Below are 26302 nucleotides of genomic sequence, written 5' to 3'. Positions count from 1 at the left end.
CCTGGTTTTTTTATCCTCACCCATTCTCCAACCTTAAAATTATGTTGTTTTGTGTTCCACTTCTTGTCAAACCATTCTTTGTACTTCCTCTGTTTCTCCTTTATTCTTAAAGTGGTATACATTTTGTCATAATCATTCTTAATATTACCCTTACACTTATCTTTGAGCCACCAAGGACACATTTTTGAAGCAGGATCCCTACCTTTCAAAAGCCGAAAAGGACTAACCTCTGTGGTAGAGTGTGGTGTAATCCTATACATCCACAATCTTTCCCTCAACAACTGTTTGCAATCACCTTTCTCCTAAAATACCTCTGAAATATAATCCTTCATCACCCTGTTGAAGCGTTCCACCTGTCCGTTCTCATGCGGTGCATATAAAGATGTGGTGAAGTGTTTTATAACCTGACACTTAAGACATTCCTCCATGTCATTAGAAATCAATTGCACCCCATTATCAGTGACAATGACAGAGGGACACCCCTCCCTAGCAAAAACTCCTTTAAAAAAATCCAAAACCATATTAGTGGTGGCCATTGGCACAAACTTAACTTCTGTCCATTTTGAGTGGGGAATCTACTCATACTAAAGCATATCGTGAATCTAGTGCTAAATTTAGAAAAGGACCTGAAATATCAAATGCCAGTTTCCTCTAGGGTCCTCTGGCCAATCCACATTCTTAAGTGGAGGAATATTGACTTTAAGCATTTTATCATTCTCACAGCACACATCACACTCTCTGACCACTCGAGCAACAATGCGATCCATTCCCGGCCACCAAAAATAACTCCTTATCAACCTTTTCAATGCCGACATACCTGGATGTGAAACATGCGCTAATTTAAGAATGTTTTCTCTCACCCCAAATGGTGGAATACATTTACCATTTTTGTAAATAAAATCACCATCCAACTTTAACTCTTCTGAAACTTTAAACATAGGCATGAGTTCTTATGAAGCATTCTTCCTCTTTGGCCATCCTTCCACCATATACTTTTTGACTTCCTGCCACAACATATCATCTTTTTCGGATTCTCTCCACTTATTCTCCGAAATGTCCGCAAACGCTCCAACCACAACATCCTGAATGGTGGTAACTACATCTAAGTCATCACTTCCCCTTTCAGTCACTGATTCACATGGATGACGTGACATAAAATCAGCCGTCACATTATTTTTACCAGGAACAAACTCAGTATTGAAACAATACTCTTGCAACCTTGATGTGAGTCTTGCAATTCTAGCCATTGCATTCCAACCTTCACCAGGTGAGAGTATATTTACCAACGGATAGCATTTCCTTCAGCTCTTCTATTACATTAATTGGTACTGGTCTAATGTTTTTGTCTTACAGGTGTAACTTGTTTTTTAAGTTTAATCTAATGAGCATAGTCTGTAAGTTTCCCCAATGAGTCTCAAAACACTTCTTTGAAATAATCTTTTACAAAATTTTCCATGTTCTCAGGATCGGTTCCTGAAATATAATTAATACCCCATGACTCATCCAAGACCACTGGGTCCTTAAGCCTTGGATTCAACATTATGCCCAGCTTCCATTGATCCTTCCAGCCAAGGACATTTATGCCTTTTACCGCAACATATAGATGTATGTTGGTAAACCTTTCTTTAAAATGTAGAACAGTTTCAAAATAACCCATCATATCAATACGTGAACCATCATAACTTACCGGGTTTATATCTGATGGCACAATTTTATTTATGTCCCAAACACTTCCCAACCATTCTTCAAAATACTCTTTTGAAATAATGGTCCATGGCGACCCTGAGTCAGCCATGAGAAGGAGATCTACACTGCACTTGTACTAAACACATAGGAGGATTGGTAACAGAACTGTTGTTTTGAGTCTTCAACCTTCCCTACCGTTTCCATTAAAGATACCACAAAGCCTGAATTGGATGTACTTTCCAGAGACTTTTCTTGCCCTCTAGAACCCATCTCCTGTTCAACTCCTTCTCGCATATATGAAATCCTGAAATGATATTGATTAATATTTTTTTTTTATCTCTACCACAGTTTTTACATTCTCTTCTAATAGCTGGACATCCATTAAATGAAGCAATGTGGCCTCTATTTCCACATCTGTAACAAGACATATTCCTTTCATTTCTATCAAACCTCTTAAATCTAGTACCATATGCATTCCGTGACATTGACGGTTTTGAACTGTGTACCTCATTCTTTGATTCATCCTGTCGTTTTATTGCACACACTTCTTCTGTTTTATCATTTTTATTACTTATGTCCTTGACTGTGTGCATCCATTTCTCTGTTTGTTCAAAAGCCTTCGCCATCGAAAATGCTTCCGATAGTTTTGGATCACCCATCACCCATAGTTGTTCCTGCGTTTTTTTACATCTAACATGAACTATAATTTGATCCCTTATCATTTCATCTGAAATAGTTCCAAAATTACAATGCAAACTTAGGGATCGTAGAGCTGGTAAAAAATCATCAAACGACTCACTGTCTTGTTGTTTCGTAGTATAGAATTTAAATCTATTCAGGGCTATATTACTTGTTGGTTTAAATCTTTTTTCCATCCTTATCAAAGTTTCATTGTAAACATTAGTAGCTTCTGTATTCTCCGCAACCGTTATTTGAGGTAATGCCCTAAACACCATTTGACCCTCCGATCCAAGAAAGTGTAGTAATATACTTTTTTTCTTTCTGCCCCCATCCTTTCTCCATCTATTGCCTTCATATTGTTTACAAACTTTTCTTTCCACCTTGCCCAAGGTAATAGTGGTTCACCCTTAGACTGTAAAAATGTTGCTGAGGGATCAAATTGCATTGCCATGGTTCTCCAAATGTAGCTATAAAGTCATTGATGATATTAAAACATTTTTTATATGCCAGCTATAAGGTAAATATATTGTTTATGCTTGTTTCTAGTAAACTGTTAAAACGTAGAAAGGCCCTTTTTATTTTAAGTCATTTCCCTTTAGTACCAATAACCAATGAACCTCAGCATGGTTGCAAAAGTAAACCCTTCTGTTTTTTTTATTCCGCTACGATCATCTTTTAACTTCTTTAAAGCTCCTAAACTGTGACAAAATCAACTTACTTCCTCCGTAGCTCTTCAGACAATTCATTTGTATATTCTAAAGTTAACACCGATCGTGTCCTTTACAGCCAGCGTTTTGGTTGCTAGGCTGTTTCTAAGGAACACAAAATGGCTGCTACGTCTTTGTGTTGCGACGTCATTTCCCTGCATGCATCGGGTCTCCTAACAATCCTTGCGAAATACTCGGCAATGCAGAATCTCGCTGCAGAGAAGATTCTCCTTGGAGGAATGCGCTGGATGTTGACCTTCAAATTCATCAGCGCGCGCTGCCGGTAAAGCGTTCAAGTTTACTTTTGAACGTCTAGAATAGCCCGTAACTTTTAAACAAATAAATATTCGCAGTACCTTTAGTTTTTTCGAGGAAGCATCCAATATCCTTTTGTTTCGTTTACCTCGAATGCAAGTGATATTTCCATCGACTATTTATTGTGGTTTTTCCGTGTTCCGTTTTTTTCACAAAACCTGTAAATAACGAGTTAGAGCTCCTTTTAAATAGAAGAATCCTTGTTAAAATCCTCGTTTAGTCTATAATCACCAGTTGAACCTTGAGTGACAAAACAAAACAAAAAAAATGCTTCTTACTTCTTTCCGTTAAAATGTCCTTTTTCCTTATTTCTTGGGTTCAGGAAGAATGTACTCTTCTGTGCTGCCTCTTAAGTGTTGAGAGTATTTTTCTTCCTCCCCTCGTCGCCATTAAAAGATTTCCATAAACAGGATTAAATTAAAGAAAATTTATTATATAATATCGCAGCACAGCAACACAGACCTCAGGCTTCCAGAGTCAGAGCACCACTGACTGCCTGGGAGATTGGATTCTGATGCAGCATTCTAATGGAACTAGAATGACATGAAAAAGAAAACACATGACCACAAAGTTAATGCTAAGAATATAATAGGAAACGTACCAAACCCAAATATTTCTGAAAACTAGACACCCAGGGGAAATCAGCAAGGTATGGCTTGTGTGGGTCCCCTAACGTTTTCCTACCCAGAATCCACTGCAAACCTCAAATTTAGCTGAAGAAATCACTTTTTCTCAAATTTCTGTGTGAGAAAGTTCTGGAATCTATGTGGATCCACAAATTTCCGCCCACCCAGCATTCCCCCAGGTTTCCCGATAACAATGATACCTCACTCGGGTGGGTGGGTTAAGTACCCTTGACAGGCAAGGGCCCAAATCCTATTGAGGCGACATCAAAATGACCTATCACAAAACAAACTGGTTTTGCAAGGGGGGTCCCCTGGGTTTTTGTCCCCGGGCTCAGCGGCCATCTTGGAAAACTACCAAACCCAAACATTTCTGAAAACTAGACACCCGGGTGAGGCCAGCGAGGTGTGGCTTGCATGGGTCCCCCAAAGTTTTCCTACTCAAAATCCCCTGCAAACCGCAAATATAGCTGAAAAATCACTTTTTACATACATTTTTGCATGGGATCACCGTGACGCCACAAATGTTCTACCACCTAGCGTTCTCCTTGTTCTCCTGAGTAAAATGATACCTCTCTTGTGTGGGTGGGCCAAAGACCTGTGACTAGAAAGAGCCCAAAATATAGGGATTTAGAGTATAGCACCGAGAATTCTAAGCGCTTCATTTAAAAAATATATGTTTTTAGCCAATTCTGCTTCAGACGCCCATACAAGTGAGGTATCATTTTACTCAGGAGAACACGGGGAACGCTGGGTGGTAGGATATTTGTGCCAGCATGGTGATTCAACGCACAAATATGTGGAAAATATATTTTTTAGCTAAATTTGAGGTTTGCAGGGGATTCTGGGTAGGGAAACGTTGGGGGATCCACGCAAGTCATACCTCTTTGGACTCCCCAGGGTGTCTAGTTTTAAGAAACGTGTGGATTTGGTAGATTTCCCTAGATGGCGGCGAGCCCGGGCCAAATACCCAAGTGCCCCCCCCCCCCCCCAAAAAACAGGTAGTTTTGTTATAGGTAATTTTGAAGTCTCCACAATACGATTTGGGCCATATCCGGTTTCAGCCACTTTGCCTACCCATGCAAATGAAGTACCATTTTTATCAGGAGACCAGGGGGGCACTGGGTGGAAGGAAATTTGTGGCTCCATGGAGATTCCAAAACTTTCCCACACAGAAATTTGAGGAAAAGAATAATTTTTCAGCTACATTTGAGGTTTGCAGGGGATTCTGGGAAGGAAAATGTTGGGGGACCCACGCAAGCCATACCTCGCTGGACTCCCCCGGTTGTCTACTTTTCAGAAAAGTGTGGGTTTGGAAGTTTCCCGAGATGGCCCCCGATCCCGGGGCGAAAAACCCAGGAGACCCCTCTTGCAAATCCAGGTTGTTTTGTGATAGGTAATTTTGATGTCTCCTCAATACGTTGTGGGCCCTTGCCTGTCGCGGGTACTTGCCCCACCCACATGAGTGAGGTACCATTGTTATCGGGAGACCTGGGCGAACACTGGGTGGTAGGAAATTTGTGGATCCACGTAGATTCCAGAACTTTCCCACACAGAAATTTGAGAAAAAAGTTCTTTTTTCAGCTAAATTTGAGGTTTGCAGGGGATTCTGGGTAGCAAAACGTTGGTGGAAATTTGTGGATCCACACAGATTCCAGAACTTTTCACCACAGAGGAAAATTAGTTTTTTTGACAATTGTTTAGGTTTGCAAGTGATTCTGGGTAACAGAACCTGCTGAGAGGCAGTCAAGTCACCCCATCCTGGATTCTCTTCAGTGTCTAGTTTTCAAAAATATATAGGTTTGCTAGGTTTCCCTAGGTGCCGGCATCATTAGCGTTAAAAAACTACAGCTAGGCACTTTGCCAAAAAAGGGTAATTATTCACTGTGAAATTGTGGTGTGTCCACGTTGAGTTTTGCGCTGTTTCCTGTTGTAGGCAATAAGCCTACCCACACAAGTGAGGTACTATTTTTCTCGGAAGACTTTGGGGAACGCGGGGTGAGTGGAAATTTGTGGATCTACGCAGATTTTAGTACTTTACGCCTCATAAATGTGAGGAAAATGTTTTTTTTTCATTATTTCAGGTTTGCAAGGGATTCTGGGTAACAGAACCTGGTGAGAGGCAGTCCAGTCACTCCATCCTGGCTTTCCCTGGGTGTCTACTTTTCAAAAATGTATAGGCTTTCTAGTTTTCCATAGGTGCCGGCAGAGCTAGTTTTCAAAAACTATAGCTAGGCACTTTGCCAAAAAAGGATTATTTTTCACTGTGAAATTGTGGTGTGTTCACGTAATGTTTTGCGCCGTTTCCTGTCGCGGGCACCAGGCCTACCCACACAAATGAGGTACCGTTTTTCTTGAAAGACTTTTAGGAATGCGGGTGTGTGGAAATTCGTGGTACCACGCAGATTCCAGAACTTTCCACCACAGAAATGAGAGGAAAATGTGTATTTTTTGACAATTTGTTTGGTTTGCAAGGGATTCTGGGTAACAGAACCTGCTGAGAGGCAGTTAAGTCACCCCATCCTGTATTCCTATGGTTGTCTAGATTTCAGAAATGTATAGGTTTGCTAGATTTCCGTAGGTGCCGGCAGAGCTAGGGCTCAAAAACTACAGCTAGGAACTTTGCCAAAAAAGGGTCATTTTTCACAGTGAAATTGTGGTGTGTCCACGTTGCGTTTTGCACCGTTTCCTGTCACGGGCACTAGGCCTACCTACACAAGTGAGGTACCATTTTTCTAGAAAGACTTTGGGGAATGCGGGGTGGGTGTAAATTTGTGGATCCACGCAGATTCCAGAACTTTCTACCACAGAAATGTGAGGAAAATGTGTTTTTTTTACAGTTTTTTAGGTTTCAAGGGATTCTGGGTAACAGAACCTGGTGAGAGGTAGTCAAGTCACCCCATCCTGGATTCCTCTGGGTGTCTTCTTTCCAATAATGTATAGGTTTCTGAGGTGCCGGCAGAGCTAGGGTTCAAAAACTATAACTAGGCACTTTGCCAAAAAAGGATCATTTTTCAATGTGAAATTGTGGTGAGACCACATTATGTTTTGCGCTGTTTCCTGTCGCCGGCACTAGGCCTACCCACACAAGTTAGGTGCCGTTTTTCTTGGAAGACTTTGGAAAACGTGGGGTAGGTGGAAATTTGTAGAGCCACAGAGATTCTAGAACTTTCCACCACAGAAATGTGAGGAAAATGTGTTCTTTTTTACAATTATTTAGGTTTGCAAGGGATTCTGGGTAGCAGAACCTGGTAAGAGGCAGTCAAGTCACCTCATCCTAGATTTCCCTGGGTGTCTAGTTTTCAAAAATGTATAAGTTTGCTAGGTTTCAATAGCTGCCAGCAGAGCTAGGGTTCAAAAACGACAGCTAGGCACTTTGCCAAAAAAGGGTCATTTTTCACTGTGGAATTGTGGCGTGTCCACGTTGCGTTTTGCGCCGTTTCCTGTTACGGCCACAAGGCCTACCCACACAAGTGAAGTACCATTTTTCTCATAAAACTTTGGGGAACGCGGGGTGGTTGTATATTTGTGGTGATTTAAAGGTCCCTGAGGTTCCTCGATATACTTTTACTTGGAGTTACCGGACTGAGAGGTAAGGCCCCTTTATATCGTCGAAGGGGCACAAGCATTAAGGTATTGGAGGTGTATCCAGCTTTTATATACACCTGGGCATCACGGGTAGCGGTTGCTGTTTATTTGGTGATCGTGGCACTTTTTTGCATGGTTTTTATTTAGAAACATGCTACAGGTACAATACTGCACAATTTTTGAAAGGATTCATAATATTTCAATTGCCACATCGGAGTTAGCTCACTTCATCAACAATTATATCACAGCCGGGTACTATTTTGTATCTTACAGATTTCATAGCGATAAAGAACATTGACATAGTACCTCCTGATTGTCACGCATCATAGACATGTGGAAGAGTATTCATAAGGTGAGACACTATCATATTACCTTGTATTGCTTAATGAGGATGTGCTCTAATTAGTACGGTCCTTACGTGTTCATACGCGGTGTTTCGAGATCATTGTCACAACGTGATTTGTTGAAATTGGACCAGCTTTTTGACATTGTTGTAGGGTGAGAATGACACTTGATCAGTTGGTTCTATTTTGGCAGACCGTTGATTATTTTAGTATGCTCTCAGCACATATTAGCTGAGGAAGGCCTTTTGTTCAGATATAAGCAATTTTCTCTGAAATCCATTTACTCTTGTGTTGCATTTATTTGGATGGCGCCTACATAACTTATTGTCATCCTATAACTGATCGTTTAAGCCCCGTTGCTTCTCTTGCTAGGTCATGGAAATTCCCAGCATACCCCAAATTTTTACAGATTTTCTTATCACTAGGTCAGTCATTACGATCATTTATGGGCTCATTTTTATTTATATCTGCTTACAGTGCATTCTTAAAGCTGCAGAAATTGCACCTCGCATCCACATTTGCGGTTACTACCATCAGTTCTCTGGTTCATCGTAACATCTGAATATTTGGTGAGTGGTTACCTTTTATGAATTAAACTGATGGTTGCCCATGATATATATTATTGTTTCATATTAGTTGATAGGATCAATATACTATGTCATAATAAGACTAATTCCCTGTGTTTGACCATGAGGGTAGGACTCTGTTCGTATTAACCTAGCTACTGGTAGCATGTCCTTGTATTACATCTGGTCTTCTGTTAGTATTGCTCTGTTGTGGACCATTTTGTGGGCTTAGAAATTCTCTAAATCTTCCCTCTCTCTCGCTTTTTCCTTGTCTTCTCTTTGATTAACTTCTATTCATAAATTAACCCATTATCCCTCGCACTTGGCTTGGAATTTTTTTTTAATATGTATATATACATGTATTATGTAAGCACTGCACGCATGTATTTTTTATACATGTGTTTTAGGTGGTGAGGATGTACATATGGTTTTTTGATTGTCACAATATGATTATGTCATTGTTGTGTCTTCCATTCTATGTTGTAGATATTTTGTTCATGTCACATTTTAATTGTTGCACTTTTTGTGTATGTAGCTTGTGGTTTTTATGATCGTTTTCAGCTCTGACGAAGTTACGGAAAGTAACGAAATGCGTTGGCTGTCTGTTTTATCTGGTATAATTACCAAAATAAAGAAGAAAACTGTTTGGATTAAAAACATTATGTCTGTGATTTCAATGAGTGCTCCTTCCGCCTTTTGATGAAAACTGGTTGTTGTGGCTCTACACAGATTCCAGAACTTTCCACCACAGAAATGTGAGGAAAATAAGGTTTTTTAAAATAATTTTTTAGGTTTGCAAGGGATTCTGCGTAACAGAACCTGGTGTGAGCCAGTCAAGTCACCCTATCCTGGATTCCCCTGGATGTCTAGTTATCAAAAAATGTATATGTTTGCTAGGTTTCTATAGGTGCCGGCAGAGCTATGGTTCAAAAACTACAGCTAGGTACTTTGCCAAAAAAGGGTAATTTTTCTCTGTGAAATTGTGGTGTGTCCACGTTGCGTTTTGCGCCATTTCCTGTCGCGGACACTAGGCCTATCCATATAAGTGAGGTACCATTTTTCTTGGACGAGTTTGGGGAACGCGGGGTGGGTGGAAATTTGTGGATCCATGCAGATTCCAGAACTTTCCACCACAGAAATGTGAGGAAAATTAATTTTTTTTGACATTTGTTTAGGATTGCAAGGGATTCTGGGTAACAGAACCTGGTGCGAGGCAGTCAAGTCACCCCATCCTGAATTCCCCTGGGCGTCTACTTTTCAAAAATGTATAGGTTTTCTAGGTTTCCATAGGTGCCGTCAGAGCTAGGGTTCAAAAACTATAGCTAGGCACTTTGCCAAAAAGGATTATTTTTCTCTGCGAAATTGTGGTGTGTCCATGTTATGTTTTGCGCCGTTTCCTGTCGCGAGCACTAGGCCTACCCACACAAGTTAGGTACAGTTTTTCTTGGAAGACTTTGGGAAACGTGGGGTGGGTGGACATTTGTGGATCCACACAGATTCCAGAACTTTCCACCAAAGAAATGTGAGAAAAATTAGTTTTTTTGACAATTTGTTAGGTTTGCAAGGGATTCTGGGTAACAGAACCTAGTAATAGGCAGACAAGTCACCTCATCCTAGATTCCCCTGGGTGTCTAGTTTTCAAAAATGTATAGGTTTTCTAGGTTTCCATAGGTGCCAGCAGATCTAGGGTACAAAAACTACAGCTAGGCACTTTGCCAAAAAAGGGTAATTTTTCACTGTGAAATTGTGGTGCGTCCACGTTGCGTTTTGTGCCGTTTCCTGTAGCGGTCACTAGGCCTACCCACACAAGTGAAGTACCATTTCTCTCATAAACCTTTAGGGATCGCGGGGTGGGTGGAAATTTGTGGATCCACGCAGATTCCAGAACTTTCCACCACAGAAATGTGAGGAAAATGTGTTTTTTTTACAATGTTTTAGGTTTGCAAGGGATTCTGGGTAATAGAACCTGGTGTGAGCCAGTCAAGTCAACCCATCTTGGATTCCCCTGGGTGTCTAGTTTTCAAAAATATATAGGTGTGCTAGGTTTCCCTAGGTGCCGGCAGAGCTAGGGTAAAAAAACTACAGCTAGGCACTTTGCAAAAAAAGGTTAATTTTTCATTGTGAAAATGTGGTGTGGTCATGTTACGTTTTGAGCGGTTTCTGCCATGGGCACTATGCCTACCCACACAAGTGAGGTACCATTTTTATCGGGAGACTTTAAGTAATTCAGATTTGTAAAGCAACTGTTATTACCTATTGAGTTTCTACGCATTTCTGCCTTCCAAATGAAAGACAATTTGTGAAAAAATAAGTAATTTTGAAAAATGATCGATAATTCTCATGCTAGTATGAGTATTCCCAATTTCGGAAATGTGCAAATATCTGCTTCTAAACTCTATATTTTGTTCCCATTTCAGAAATAGATAGGTGTCTTTCATACCGATTTTTCCATGTTTACATTTTCCCAGAATAATTGCTATATACCTGTTACATGATAAAAAACCATTGCAAGTAGCTGCTCAGTTTTTGGCTCTGGGTTCGTCGGGTTCTTGGTGAACCTACAAGTCCTAAATATCCCCTCAACCAGAAAGGTCTAGCGGATGTAACAGTGTAATTTTTTCAAATAGTTGTCATAATTAGAAGAAGTTACAGGTGAAAACAACACAAAAGGCTGTTTTTTTCAACTAGTTTTCAATTTTTCCTATATTTAACTGTTAGTTTCTACAAAGAAACCTTGAAGGATCTACACAAATGATCCCTTGCTGAAATCAGAATTTTGTCTACTTTTCAAAAATGTATAGCTTTCCAGGATCCATTATAGCTTTCATACCCATGTCTACCGTTAACTGGAAGGAGGTTGAAAGCACAAAAAATAGTCTATGTCCCGAAAATATGCCAAAACTGTGCAAAACATTTTGCTTTTCTGACAAAAGTCTGTCATTCCCTAAAAGCTGGGAAATTTGGATTTCATCCCCACAACCCCTTTTTTGAAACCATTTGTAGGGACAAACCCAGATGCTTTCATTTGCCGCACGTTTTCCCCATTTTTCCCCAAAAACCGAAATTTAGCTATATTTTGGCTACTTTCTGGGCCCCCTCAATGGGAATCCACAAACCCTGGGTACCTTTAAAATCCCTAGGATGTTGGAAGAAACGGATGCAACTTTGGCATGGATACCTTATGTGGTCAAAAAGTTACAGGGGCCTACGCGCGTACTCCCCCAATTAACCAAAAAAAGGCTTAGCAGGGGGGAAGACCTAGCAGCAAAGAGGTTAAGAGTCATTTTCTCTGTGGATTTCCCTTCTCTTTTAGAATCTCAGGAGCAGCAACATTGCCGTGGTGCCACCAAGGCTGTAAAAAGGTTTTTCAATATTAGATACAAGCAATAGTTGCTGCTTATTTATCTTATGCAACTCACAACCATTGACAAAGCCAATAGTACTGACTTGCTGTAGGTATGATGTTACTTGTTGTATCATATCTGGATGCAACGATAGAAACAGCAAAACACAAATCGCGCTGTACACTATGGTAAACACAGATTTTTAGCTTATGTGTTTTAAGCCACTCCCTTAATTACAATGGTCACGCCCCTTTATGAGACCTCCAATTTTTTTCATCCCACTTAAAGCCCTGCCGACCATCTTCTCACCGGTGTTAAGGAGGTAAGAGATGGGTAATTAAGGTAGGCTAGGAGAGGCACGCACATATATGTTCGTGTACAGAGTGAGGTAGCAACAGGCCTGTGAATAGAAACCGGACCCCCTGTTGTTTCTTAGTTTAGTGACAGCGCCAGTGTGTTTCCTCCCAGAGCGCTATTTGAGCAGCTGGTTTCGCTGCACTTTTTCAAACATTGAGGGCCACCACTGATGCTCCACCGCACTCTTTGGCGCGCCTGCATTCTTTAGTGCAGCTCTGCTCCGAACCTGGACCGAGCCGCGCCTCTGACCCAGTGGTAGAAGTGGGCGGGACGGAAGGGCACGGCGTGCCCCTACTTCTAAAAAATTGTTCAGTCCATTCCCCTACATCTTGCTTTAAAAAAGCGTCCCGGGACGGCAAGAATAGTCCAACTTTAAAATTATAACTTTTTTCATTCCGCTTCCAGGGGCTGCTCGCACTTCACTGTTGTACTCCAGAGGCTGCAGCAGCCCCTCCCTGAGCTCGCACAGACCGAGGAGGCCCATTGTCATTCCGATTGAGGCCGATTAGCCCCTTTCGAATGACAATGCGCCCGCCCTCTGCCTTTAACATATCAAGTGCCCCTGAGATCGGAGTTGGTGATTAGAGAGGAGCTTTCCCCAAGCAGAGTACTGTGGGGAACTTGACACCTTTGTCAGTGTTGTACATGGAGTGAAGTGAACTGGGCAGGAGCAGTCACCGCAGTGACCGGACAGAAGAGGCGACAGGAAAGGAGAGGTACTAGGGCAGGAGAGGTGTCGGGGCAGGAAAATTGACGGGGCAGGAGAGGTGACGGGGCAGGAGAGGTGACAGGGCAGGAGAGGTGACAGGGCAGGAGAGATGACTGGGCATGATAGATGACAGGGCAGGGGATGTGACGGGCACGAGAGGTGACGGGGCAGGAGGGGTGACGGGGCATGAGCTAGAGCAGTAACCGGGCGTGAGCGGTGAAAGGACAGGAGCGGTAAAAGAACAGGAACGGTGAAAGGACCAGGAGCGGTGAAAGGACCAGGAGCAGTGAAAGGACTAGGAGCGGTGAACGGGGCAGGAGCAGTGAACAGGACAGGAGCAGTGAACAGGACAGGAGCGGAGAACAGGACAGGAGCGGAGAACAGGACAGGAGCGGAGAACAGGACAGGAGCAGGGAACGGGACAGGAGCAGGGACAGGAGCAGGGAACGGGGCAGGAGCAGGGAACGGGGCAGGAGCAGTGACGGGGCAGGAACAGTGACGGGGCACTAGCAGTGACGGGGCAGGAGCAGTGACTGGGCAGGAGCAGTGACTGGGCAGGAGAAGTGATTGGGCAGGAGAAGTGACTGGGCAGGAGAAGTGATAGGGCAGGAGAGGCGAAGGGGCAGGAGAGGAGACGTGATAGGAGAGGCAACAGGGCAGGAGAGGTGACCGGGCAGGAGAAGTGACGGGGCAGGAGAGGTGACGGGGCAGGAGAGGTGACTGGGCAGGAGAGGTGACTGGGCAGGAGAGGTGACGGGGCAGGAGAGGTGATGGGGCAGGGGAGGTGACGTGGCATGAGCTAGAGCAGTAACCGGGCGTGAGCGGTGAAAGAACAGGAGCGGTGAAAGGAAAGGGGCGGTGAAAGGACAGGAGCGGTGAACGGGGCAGGAGCGGTGAACAGGACAGGAGCAGTGAACGGGACAGGAGCAGTGAACGGGACAGGAGCAGTGAACGGGACAGGAGCAGTGAACGGTACAGGAGCAGTGAACGGGGCAGGGGCAGGAGCAGTGACGGGGCAGGAGCAGTGACGGGGCAGGAGAGATGACTGGGCATGATAGATGACCGGGCAAGAGAGGTGACGGGGCAGGAGTGGTGAACAGGGCAGGAGCGGTGAACAGTGCAGGAGCGGTGAACAGGGCAGGAGCGGTGAACAGGGCAGGAGCGGTGAACAGGGCAGGAGCGGTGAACAGGGAAGGAGCGGTGAACAGGGCAGGAGCAGTGACGGGCAGGAGAAGTGACGGGCCAGTAGAAGTGACGGGCCAGGAGAAGGGAGGGGGCAGGGGAATTGATAAAGCAGGAGTGTTGATTGAGCATGAGCAGGAGTACTGACTGAACTGGAGCAGTGAAAGGGCACGAGCAGGCGTTTCCCAGGGCGACTGGAAGGGTAGGGGGGCAGTTTAGTTTGGGGGGACCAGTTTTGTACAAGTGCAGGAGTTTTAAAAACACTGCAAAGTTCTTTGTATATTCAGCAGGTTTCGGTCAACAATACAAGTGCCAAGATAACTTTGGTGATCAATGTACCTGCTGGAGAGAGATGGGAGCATGTTTTGTCTAATGGCTGTTTTACTCATCTAAGGTAGTGCAGAGTGGTAATATGCCTGCTGCAAAGAACATGTACCATGCATATCAAAGAGCAATATGTTATGTGCATAGTTCAGTGGGTACTGCTTTGTGTTCACTTCCCGAATGAAAGGACACTTGAATACATATGGCTTGGCAGTTCGGGCTGGACTGTTCTCATTGGGTGCAGGATCAAGACTGATTTGCATATGGCTCGGTCCAAACTGGAATGGCATGGTGAGCAAAGAAACAATGGATTTAGGCCCAAACTTGAATGGCATGGTGAGCAAAGAAACAATGGATTTAGGCCCAGATCTCTGCACTGGGGTGAATGTATGACATTGTTCTGCATTCTGCCCACCAGTTGTTCTTTTTGCTATATTATGATTGAGCAGCTAGCTGGCTGACATGAATATGAAGGAGCCTTTGTGGGTTTCCTTGAGTCTAGATTCTCCTGAAGAGTCCCTTTATCTTCTGAGCCCTGCTTAACACATGTGTATAGGAGGAGCCCTGCGTTCATGACCTCAATGTTTGAGACAAAAAATAATCATGGATTTCTGAACAATGAGAGTAAAAGCATTAAGGTAACATGTTGTTCCTGCTTATATTTCACATGCTTTATATAAACCTGTATTCCCTGTGAGTGTTTGCTTTTTCCTGAATTAAACCTCAAATAAACATATCCATTCTCTTAATTAAATAACGCTATAAGGTGTAACTGGTCAGTGAAATGCTAAACGTACAAAAAATTGGTATGTTTTGCTATTTCTAGCCACACCCCTGACTCCGCCCACTGATTCAATCTTCGGTTATTCCCGCCCCCTGATTCTCCACCCACAGTTCCCCTACTTTTGTTTTCCCACTTCGACCACTGCTCTGACCTTTGTGCTGGGGCAGGTGTATTTACAGTTGGATATCGCACGCACCTTCTGCCAGGTCCGCCGCTCCTCTTTTCACAACTCGCTTCACCTTTGAAGCTGATTCAGCTGAAGGGACGTGCCAATTCGCTGCGTGGGTGGTTTCCACTTTCAGAGGTGAGGCGTCGGTCACCGAGTGACAGGGTCGTAGAGTAACTAAGCGGGGGAGGTGAGGGGGGAAGGAAACCAAGGGTACAGGCGCTTCTTGAACGCTAAAAGGGCTTCTTTTACTCCCCCCTCCCACGCAACCCCATAATTCCTACCGATCTTCCGCCGTTCTCCACTCTTCACCACCACCAAAGTCCAGCAGCATAACAGGTAAAGCTAATTATTAACTTTTTCAAAGAAAGGTTATGTCCCCATTTATGTATTTGGTCTATCTGCTCGATAACGATTGATAATGACTATATGCTCCACATATTCTGTCCTATAGCTCGGTGGACTACTCTGCTTTTTGCCTTTCGGTCGTACCTTTCAATATGAGTATGGCAGCTCAGGTGGTTATTGCACCTCCTACAGAGATATGTTTTGTGTATGGCTCCTGGCCGGCGAAACCCTTTTCAAATCGGTAAAATGATGGCGTGTGGGTATGGTAAAACAACACCTGTTCCTTACAGCGCTTTGAAGCCTCCATCTTGTTGTAGTAACCGTCATAATCTAAGTAAATATTATTATTATTGTAGTGACTCGAATCCCAAAGGACTAATTCGTTAATGTATTGCTTCCTTCGGCGATTATGTGGGCTGTCTGCATAAATCAGTTTCAGGACCTTTGGGGTAGTTGGATCTTTTTGGTTACATTTTGGTTAAGGTGACCACTATTTTGGTTGGTAAATAGTGAACGTCCTCTGTTATTTATCCGCTCTCTGGCTAAATAACAGGTATTATAAACTTCTTTGACGAGCAAATTCACCATGATCCAGTGCAGTGCCAATTCCTGGCAATAAAACCTTGTTTCAACCAATAAGGAGGTACGAATTCCATTTCTGTTAACTTTTGACACATCTATCTATATGGCTAATGAGGTTCGAACAGTTCTCTCCCCTCTTCTTTGTCACCAGCTCTAAGAATCCAGTCTCAGCATAAATGTAATCAGCCCTCACCGCGTGAAAACGCCACGCCTCTAATGCAAGGTCAATGCACTATTATCAACCAGTACAGGCTGACTTTTTTTGTATTCAGGTGAGAATCCTTCATTTGATAGTTTATTGTTATTCCATTTAGAACTCCAGTGAATCATTTCTGTCCCTGAAATAAGCGTACTAATAGGCTAGAGATTATCTTTGAGTAATGAGTCTTCCTACACTCCCTGTTGCTCTTCAGAGTACTTGCGTTGACTCTCACTATATATCTACGAAGCCCAGTCAATCTGCACTTTCTCTCAGTCCTGCCTGTATGTCACGTGTTCACACCAGGGCAAAGGGCCCCGTTCACTCAGTACTGCCAAGAACATGGACTCCCGATGGTTCCCCTTGGCACCAGTTATACCTCACGACCTACCTCAGAACCGGCAGCTCTCGAATGCATGAAGGGAGTTTCATTCACAGCTTATGCTTTTAAAAGTCCGGGCCCTGCTATGAGGGCTTATGTGATGAAGTGGAACTCAGCTGATGATGGTGGGCAAAGCATCCCATGTATGATGTGACGTATCGCCAATAAACATTTCCTGAGGACAGAGCTTGGGTACGGAAGTGTGAGTAGCTGCTGAAGTATCTGCCTTGCAGCAATTTAATATGTATGTATGACAAATCTGGTGAACTGTCATGCGGTTCGTCACACAAGCGGTCATAACCCCCACGTCAATATACAAAACAAGAAATTCCGAAAAATTACAACAGGAGTAGGTCCTGCACCATTAACAAAAAAACAATAAAAAAACTAAAAAAAAACATTAACAGTGAGGAATAAACTTAGTTATATTTGATCATTTAAAAAGCAAAAATGAACAAATAATAGAGAAAATCACACCTGGCAATTTAAACTAATTGAAGTACTGTGATTCCTTTGTCTATTACACTGTTACTCAAAGTACGGCCCTCCTGACCTTAACATGTGGCCCCCTGGTCAACAGCAGCTGTGAACTACTCTTTACTCGTCTCAGCACTAACAATAAAAGGATGAGAAATAAACAATCACGCATCTATTTAAATGCTAGTGTGTGTGAAAAGAAGAAATTACCTAGGAAGTTCTGCACTGCTCAACTTTAAAAACATCTTCCTTTTAAAATACATATTGCAGCAAAAGTGGACGTGTATTTAACATGCAGATCCTTTTCACATTAATACATCAGATTATATCACACATTATACAATATTGAGAAGTAATTTTTTAAAAGTGATAGTTTTAAAACATTAATTTGGAAACATGAATTCTTCCCTTCGATCCTCATATTTGAGATAAAGAAGAAAAAGGAGGAGGAACAAATTCCTGATTTCCTGTGTCCTGAAGAAGGTAATTTTAAATGCATGCACATACCACCGAAACGCGTTGACACCAGCCCACTTGAATCCAACTACAAGGATTCCTGGGAAGGAATAAATAATTATCCTACCAGTGCTTTTAATCTGATGTTATACTTTGGATCAGCCTATGCAACAGCTTATGTATAATTGTGCAAAAAGGGCGGCCTAGTATAATTGTTTTTAATTCATTGTTTGTTTATTAGATTTTTTGCTTTTTTTCGCCGAATTTTAAAAGTAGTGTGTATTGTGTTAGGTGTCGTATTGCATACCATGTATGAACTTTATTGATTGTTGTTTAGGTATCAAGATTTTATTAATACTCTGGAGAACAGAGTTCTTATAAAAAATAAAATAATGTCAAGCACTACATCGGGATTTGGGATATATATCTAGACATAGTTCTTCACAGATTGATGGAATATAAGACTGTGTGCTTTATGAGTATAGTTTGTTATTGAGTGGAATTGTTGATGTGATTTTGTTCACCCAGCGGAAGTTTTATTTCTCTACTATGTGTAAGGTAGGACACGTACGAGTGTGTTTTACATGTCCTGATAGTGAAATACTAAGTATTTTGTTTTTCACTATTGCAAGGACTAGCACTCCCATAGGCTATCATCATCATATATAACTTTATTTTATTCACAGAGATCTTAAAGAGTATACAGCACAAGGGGAATAAAAAAACAGTATAAAAAAATAGACTATTAAACAAAAATTGGGTTAAAAAGACATAGGGGCCATAAAATAGGTTAAAAAGCAGGAAAAATAAAAGGATGTACAAAATACAGCACTTAATTCAATACATTTAGAACACTTGATCCACAGTGCATACCAGTATTTAGCAAGGCCATAACCATGACTCTGCATGTGTCAGTGAACACAATTCTCAACACCTCTAGGTAGTGGCTGGGACCAGTCAATCAGCATAACAGAATTATCAATTTTTTTTCTCAGAGATATGTAGTATGGACAAAAGAATAGTAAATGCAACTTTCGGATATTGATTCCCAAAACATTGCTTTAAGCCTGGCCCTTCTCTTCTCCCTCTCTCTGTATCCCTACTCCGAGAGCACTGATACATTCTGTCTGTATATTTATTTATTTTGCCACTGTACTTCTATGCACATGTACTGTTTATCATGTGTTTCAGAAAATTCAATAAAAACATTTCAATTTCTTTTCCAAAATGTCTCAAATGCTCGACCTAATAAAAGTGGCTAAGAAAAAGTCCATAATAACTGTGTGGATAGAGCTCAAAAGTGAGAAATCTAGACTTGGATCAGGAGTTCAGGACTATCTTAGAGTGCACACTCTGATGCCGGCCTTAAAAAAATTGGCATATAAGTTAACAGAGGGCCAAAAAGTGAAATATAGAAGGCCTTAGCATGAACTACATGGACAGGAGACAAGTATTGAGAGACAACAGATAAAGCTTCTCACAGTTCCATTGTGGTCTCTTGGAGATAATCTGCAGGGCAGGCACATTCAGACAGACATTTAACATGCTTTTTATAGTATATCTGCATACAATTGTTTACTTGTTCTCTGCACTTCACCTAATCTCCCCCTGTTCGATCGCCTTCCCTCTATATTAGTTAACAACTTCACAGACGATGTAGATATTTCATTAGGACTCCATATGACATGAGTGCTTTTCAGATGCATTTTTTGGTGTGTCCAAAAGCTTTTAATTCAATCTTGTGTGAGCATACATTTCAAGCATGCTTTTAAGATGTATAATTTTATCTTTTGTCTGAAGACTTTTAACTCATCTTCTCGTAGTTTCTACGATGCCCCTTTTCACCATTAAATCACAACCGTACCGTAAGAGAGTAGGATCTGCTTCTTATGGTTACCCCCACTTTCTGCTGATGTATCACTGTTTTCGACTTAGACTGACTGGGATCCTGCTATTCAGGACCTCAGTCTATCCCCTTTCTCCTCTAAATTGATTGCATGTACTTTAGGTACACTCCAGATTGGATACTGGGGTACCCCTATCAGTCCATAGTATATGGTACACCATGCACCTAGGGCATATGTACCCCAGAGGCCTCCCAGGGGCTAAATCATGTATTATGCCACCCCTGAGAATCCATTCGAAATGGCCCCACATGTCTGCTACTGCAGCCTGTGTAAGGTGGTGCATGCACCCCTTACTTAGATATAGGTTACCTGTATCTACGCTAAATCACTGCACATATAAACCTATCAGTCACCCCTATGGCAGGCCTTATCAATCCTGAAGGCAGGGTACTGGGTTTTATGTGAGAGGGTGCCCCTGCATGAGCACAGCCCCTCTATCACCTTCGGAACCTATTTTCCGGGGTTGTCTGTGATGCAGCCAACCATATATATTTAAGTTCATTATAACCTCGTGGTAAATGCTAACTTTAAAACAGCTGCCTAGAAACATGTTGTGTTTGGTGTCGAACACCTTGGATTCATACCTCCTTGCCAGTAACTGGAGGTATGGTTCCACCCTTCTAGAGGGACTTCTGTGAAACACCGGTACACCTGGTACCAGCTTTCTGGACCTGGGTATCACAAAATGGATGCTGCCAGCCAGAGATACAAGTCTGCCCTCCTGCTGCTGAGCCATGCACAAGCAGGGGAAGGCCTGACAATAGGTTTCCTGTCACAGGAAGGTGTGACCACCTCCCAGACAGACTTTAGTGTATTGGGGCTGGGTAGGTGCACTCTGAGAGTGCCAGAAAGTCTGCATCGGGAACACATTTGGTGTCCCTGTGCATAGTCCAGCTCAAACCGGTTGCAGGAGCCATTTGCTACTGCTCTGGTGCGAAACTGGACAAAGGACATGGGTGTAACCACCCCTCTGTCCTGATCCTCCCATACGTGGGTCCCCAAAGTTTGTCCAACCCCTTCCTTGAATATAAAGTAGGAACCCTGACTACAGAACTTTAGATTTTACCTGGAGTAAACTCTGCAAGCAGAAACCACGTACTTCCACAGTCTACACTTCGCTGGACGACAGAAGAATCTCCCTTGGGGTAAAGGAGTTACTCCCCTGCATCAGCAGGCACCTTTACGCAGCTGACCGGTTTGCATCTCTGGAGCTCCTGAGGACTCCAAAGATTTCTGCAACACAGGAGGTGGGTTCCTGAGCGTCCCTGAGCTTGTTCTGACCTCTAAGCAATTCTGAGACCAGAATCCCTACTGGGGACCGTGCAACCCGAACCCCTGTGCACTGTGTACTTTTACAGCAGCATATGCTATGTGGCGATCACTGCGGCTGTGCTTTGGCCTACGTGTTGTCCTGACCCGAGCAGTATTTCCACAGAAGATTTCCGGCCTACACTCCATAAGTGTTCCATGGGCTGGTATTTCGTGATTGAGCCCGAGGTCCCATCGCTATCCCTGGTCCATTGGTTGCTCCAGACTTGCCCTGACTCTCCATTGCTTGGAGAGTCCCCAGGACCTTGGTGGTCCTCACCACAACTTGTTTCCTCTGCCCGTGTGTGTTGCCGTTGCCAAGGCTTGTTGGTGTTCAATCCAGACACTGACCCCCCAGCACTCAACATCCTTCATGGGACAGTTCACCTCTGGACTTTGGTCATCATCGATGTCTCCTGGTCCCCGTGGCTGCAGAGTCAAGCATCCTATCTTCTCACCATAACAATAAGTAAATACATCAATAAATATGCAAGTAAAGGCATAACCTCATAAATAGGTGAGGAGGAAAATACTTCCTGTAATAATTATTTAAATGAACAAGCAAATAAAAAAGACAATTATATAAACAGAATAGTGAATTATTGGAAAAATCATACTTGAGTGAAAATGATGAGTAAACTAATAAGTACATAAATTCAATTGTAAACAAGCGAACACAAACACACAGTCATGAATGTATGCAGATTAAAACACCTGTGACTATGTATATCTATGTAAATATATATATATATATGTTGTTGCATCACCTGCACATTAAAAATTAACCCGAAGCCAGATCCTGTGGTCCGTTTCTCCCTTTTCGCTTCGCCGATCTTGGGTATTGGAAGTGGCGTATGTGGAGTTGCTGTTTTGATATATAAAAAAAAAAAAAGTCTTGTAAAGCGCACTGTTACTCTACCCGAGTGTCCTGGCGCTGTAGACCGCTGGGGAACCCGTCCTGGTTTTCCCTGCGAGATGGTCCCTTCCTGGGTATCTCCAGGGTGAAACCAGGCATCCCCAGTGTCTGTGGGGGGCCGTTGTAGAGATGAGGCAAGCTTAATGCCCAGAGTTGCTGAGTGTGTTCCCTGGTTAGAGTAGGCACTGAGGTGAGAATTATCGAGTCCGTTGACCCTGGTCCAAGACCCTGCCGCGTCAGGAATTGAACCCTGGTCCCGGGCCGTTCTCTGCTTACAGGTCTGCCGCCTCTAACCAGTGAGCCACACCACTCCACTATATATATATATTACGCTCAAGCTTTTCAAAGCTTCAAAGAAAAGATGCAGCACTCAAGGAGGGGTATGAAGTCACGGAAGAGTTTATATAAAACGTACATCTCTTTTTTCAGAGAAGGGCATTACTGAATCTGACGGCTATGCGTGGTATCCTATTCAGCTTTCCCTTTTCTTGCAGGATGGATGTCTCGCCCGCTCTCGCTGTTGATGAATATGTCACTTTCAGAGGGACCATCATGGTCAAGAGCATGGTAGAAAACTTTCCGCGAGTGGAGGAGTTCGAGGCAAGGCCGGATGACGTCCTCATCGCCACCTATCCCAAGGCAGGTGAGGTCAAAGAGAGATTGTGTCCACGTGTGGACGGGGTCACACATTCTGTTAGCGATACCAAAGGGGATGATGGACGGAGCGTTTGAGCAAATCAAACACTCACCCCCAGTCAACTGATCTGGGTTTAATCCATCACCATTCTTTAGCTCACTCACCACCCCAGTTCAGACATGGCCATATGCACATCAGTCTGACCCTGTGCCTCATGGGAACATTCCAGCCCGAACTGCCAAGCCATGCCTTCTCTGGACCAGAAACAAGCATCCTGGGACCGGTTTCGGATTCATAATCCTCATCAGACAGGCTCTCTTAAATCCAGTGGTAGAGTGAGCAAGGGACCCACGTCTGGGCATACCCTGCCAACTTAGGGCGAACAAAGCGATACCAAAGGGGATGATGGACGGCCACCCCAGTTCAGACATGGCCATATGCAAATCAGTCTGACCCTGTGCCTCATGGGAACAGTCCAGCCCGAACTGCCAAGCCATGCCTTCCCTGGACCGGAAACAAGCATCCTAGGACCGGTTTCGTATTCATAATCCTCATCAGCCAGGCTATCTTGAATCCAGTCTTAGAGTGAGCAAGGGACCCACGTCTGGGCACACCCTGCCAACTCAGGGCAAACAAAGCGATACCAAAGGGGATGATGGACGGAGTGCTTGAGCAAATCAAACAATCACCCTCAGTCAACTGATCTGGGTTTAATCCATCATCATTCTTTAGCTCACTCCACCACCCCAGTTCAGACATGGCCAATATGCAATTCAGTCTGACCCTGTGCCTCATGGGAACAGTCCAGCCCGAACTGCCAAGCCATGTCTTCCCTGGACCGGAAACAAGCATCCTGGGACCGGTTTCGGATTCATAATCCTCATCAGCCAGGCTATCTTGAATAGCCTCGGAATTAGGTTACACATAATTAGATATTTCAGTGTTTTTTATTCAGTGTCTGTAACACAGAATGGAGGAGCACAGTCATGGGGAAAAGTATTGTGGTGTTGTTTGAGTGCAATGTGAGCACTGTCTCTCTGCTGGGTCAGCAGTGGGTGAATGGAAGGTAAGTGGTGTGTGAGTGCAAAGTGAGTAGTGTATGGGTGCAAGGATTCTCCTCTGCTCCCGTATGCCACTTGTCCAGGGATTCATTATTAATCGCTTGGACTTTGGTAACGTGTTGCTTACATCCATAAATGAAAAACTCTTGTCCAAACTCCAGGTTTTACAGAACACCGCGGCAAGACTGGTCTTAAATCTCCCACCCTGCTCTCCATCGGCTCCCAGTGAAGAAACTCTCCACTGGCTCCCTATCAAAAAAAGGATCAACTTTAAACTATGTTGTTTGATTCACAAAACACTCAACAAGACTGGTCCTATCTACCTAGCTAAGAAACTCCCCAAAAATCACCCAGTTAAAACCCTCCACTCTAACACCAAACATTTGCTAAACATCCCCAAGATCCGCACTGTAAGGAACGGTTGCAGATCCTTCTCTAGAACTGTACCAGAGGTATGGAATGCTCTGCCAGTACAGCTCCGACTGGAAACTGACCACAAAAAATTCTGCAAAGCGCTTAAAACATGGCTCTTCTAACTCGCTGCCTGGCCTGCCCTGAGTTTTTCTGTTTCTTTAGCTAGCGCTATGAGACCACGGGGGATATAAGCGCTCAAAAAAAATACCCAAAAATAAAATAAAATAAATAAGGTGAGAGACATGTGAGTGGTTTGTGAGAGCTGAGTTAACAATGTCTGAGCAGAGGCTCAGTGTGCGGGATGATGGGTGTCTAAGGGCAAACTGAGTGGTGTCTGAATGCAGAGCGAGTAGTGTGAATGTAGGATCAGTGTTATGTTTGTGTTGGATAAGCAGTGTGTGAGTGTGCAGGGTCAACTGTGTGTGTAGGCTGAGTTTTGAGTATGCAGACTGAGCAGTCAGTGAGTGTGCAGAGTAAGAGGAGCACATGTTGATGTGTGTATGTGTGCAGGGTGAGTGATCAGAATGAGTGGTGTGTTAATGTGTGTGAATGTTGAGAGGAGAGTGTTCAGGTGAATGTGTGAGTAGAGGGACAGAGGTGTTTGGATGCAGGGTGATAGGTGTGTGAGCAATGGCTGAGAGCACGGTGATCAGTGTCTCAGGTGCAGGGTGAGCATTGCATGATCGCTGGGTGAGTGATGTCAATGTGAATTGAGTGTGTCAAATGAGCAGTGCGTAAGTGAGGTTGAGCAGTGTCTGTCATTAGGGTAAGAGGTGTCCCAGTGCAGAGCAAGATATCTATGAGTGTGCAGGGTGAGTAACGTATGAGTTATGGTGAGCAGTCAGTGTGAGTGGTGTTTTGGCAATCTGTGAGTGCAGGGTGAGAGTTATGTGAGCATATGGTGAGTGCAGAGTGAGAGGTATGCGAGCAGATGGGCGAGAGGTATGTGAGCAGATGGGTTAGTGCAGAGTAAGAGTTGGGTAAGTGCTGTGTGAGGTGAGGTGCATAAGACGAATTTACGTGTGTGTTAGTGTTCAGGCTGAGTGATTTACGATTGTACAGTGTGAGTGTGTAGGGGAGTAGCTTGTGAGTATAGGGTGAGAGATATGTGATTGTGCAACATGAGTTGTGTGTGTATAGGGCGAACAGTGTGTGAGTGCAGGGTGAGAGGTTTGTAAGAGTTGAATGGAGAGGTGGACGAGTGAAAGGTGATCAGTCGGTATAAGTAGTGTTTTAGTGGTGTGGTATGCATGGTTAGGTGGGTGAGTGGTGTATGAGTGTAAGATGAGCAGTGTTTGGGTTTACAGCAAGCAGTTTCTGGGTGCAGAGGAGGGATGAGTGGGTGCAGAGTTAGCAGTAGGTGAGTGCAGGGTGAAAAGTGTACATGTATGGTGAGTGTTGGGTGTGTTTAGACAGGGTGGTGTACAAGTGCTGGGTACATGGTGAATGAATACAAGGTAAGTACAGAGTAAGTGGTCAGTGAGAAATGAATACAAGGTAAGCAGTCTGTGAGAGAGGGTGAGTGTTGTGCCCATGCCAGTGCAGGGGGAGCAGTGTGAATGTTGAGTGAGATGGATCCTTTTATGCGAGCAGGTTCAATCACATTAAACTAACACTATTGGCATTGGCAATGCTTGTTTACTCTCTTATCATCACCAGTCAGTCATGTGTATACTTATTTCATGAATTTTACCTTAAATGTTTGGTATATAAATAAATAATTCCTGTAGTTTTATAAATATTTTCTTGTGTGCAGGAAATCGCAATATATAAACACCCTTGCTCTTAACCCCTTACCCTCAACCATGATGCCTTACTCTTAATCCCGTACAATTACCTCTTTAACTTTACACATTGTGGGAGCCTATTCACAAATTGTATTTTGTAATATGTTTAAGAGAACTACAATAATAGAACTAATGTACTTTTGAATTGTAGTCACAAACCTACAATCACTCTCAAACTCCCACACCGCACTCACATCACACCACACTTAAAGGAGCTCCACTGGCTGACCTATTCACAAATGAGCACAATTCAAACTCCTCATACACAGTTTCAATGCACTACCTAACACTGGCCCAGCATACCTCAACAATCACATCTGCTTTCTCAAACATTCCAGACACCTCAGCTCATCGGAACTTCTACTTCCTAAAATCCCATGTTCAAGGAAAATCAGGTCTGGCAGTCAGGCCTTCTCCTACATTGCCCCTCAAGTGAAATAACCTGCAGCTAC

At 43.4% G+C, this 26302-nt stretch overlaps 1 protein-coding gene across 2 annotated transcripts in view; it reads left to right on the top strand.

Moving 5' to 3' along the window:
• Positions 1-15341: 15341 nt before the first annotated feature.
• Positions 15342-26302, top strand: part of LOC144768586 (sulfotransferase 1 family member D1-like) — a 248137-nt gene continuing 237176 nt past the window's right edge. Inside the window, exons 1-2 of one of the 2 annotated variants that reach the window (XM_078652376.1) lie at positions 15342-15514; positions 22446-22594. In XM_078652376.1, the coding sequence (XP_078508502.1) occupies positions 22447-22594 (148 nt within the window). In that variant the 5' untranslated portion in view covers positions 15342-15514; position 22446. Of the gene's footprint in view, positions 15716-22445; positions 22595-26302 lie in introns of both variants that reach the window. The other variant, XM_078652375.1, reaches the window with a different exon arrangement.

Source organism: Lissotriton helveticus, chromosome 7 (genome assembly GCF_964261635.1).
Source record: "Lissotriton helveticus chromosome 7, aLisHel1.1, whole genome shotgun sequence".
Classification (NCBI taxonomy): Eukaryota; Metazoa; Chordata; class Amphibia; order Caudata; family Salamandridae; genus Lissotriton; species Lissotriton helveticus.
Note: the sequence above shows the minus strand (reverse complement) of the source record. Positions and strands in the feature narration are given on the sequence as shown.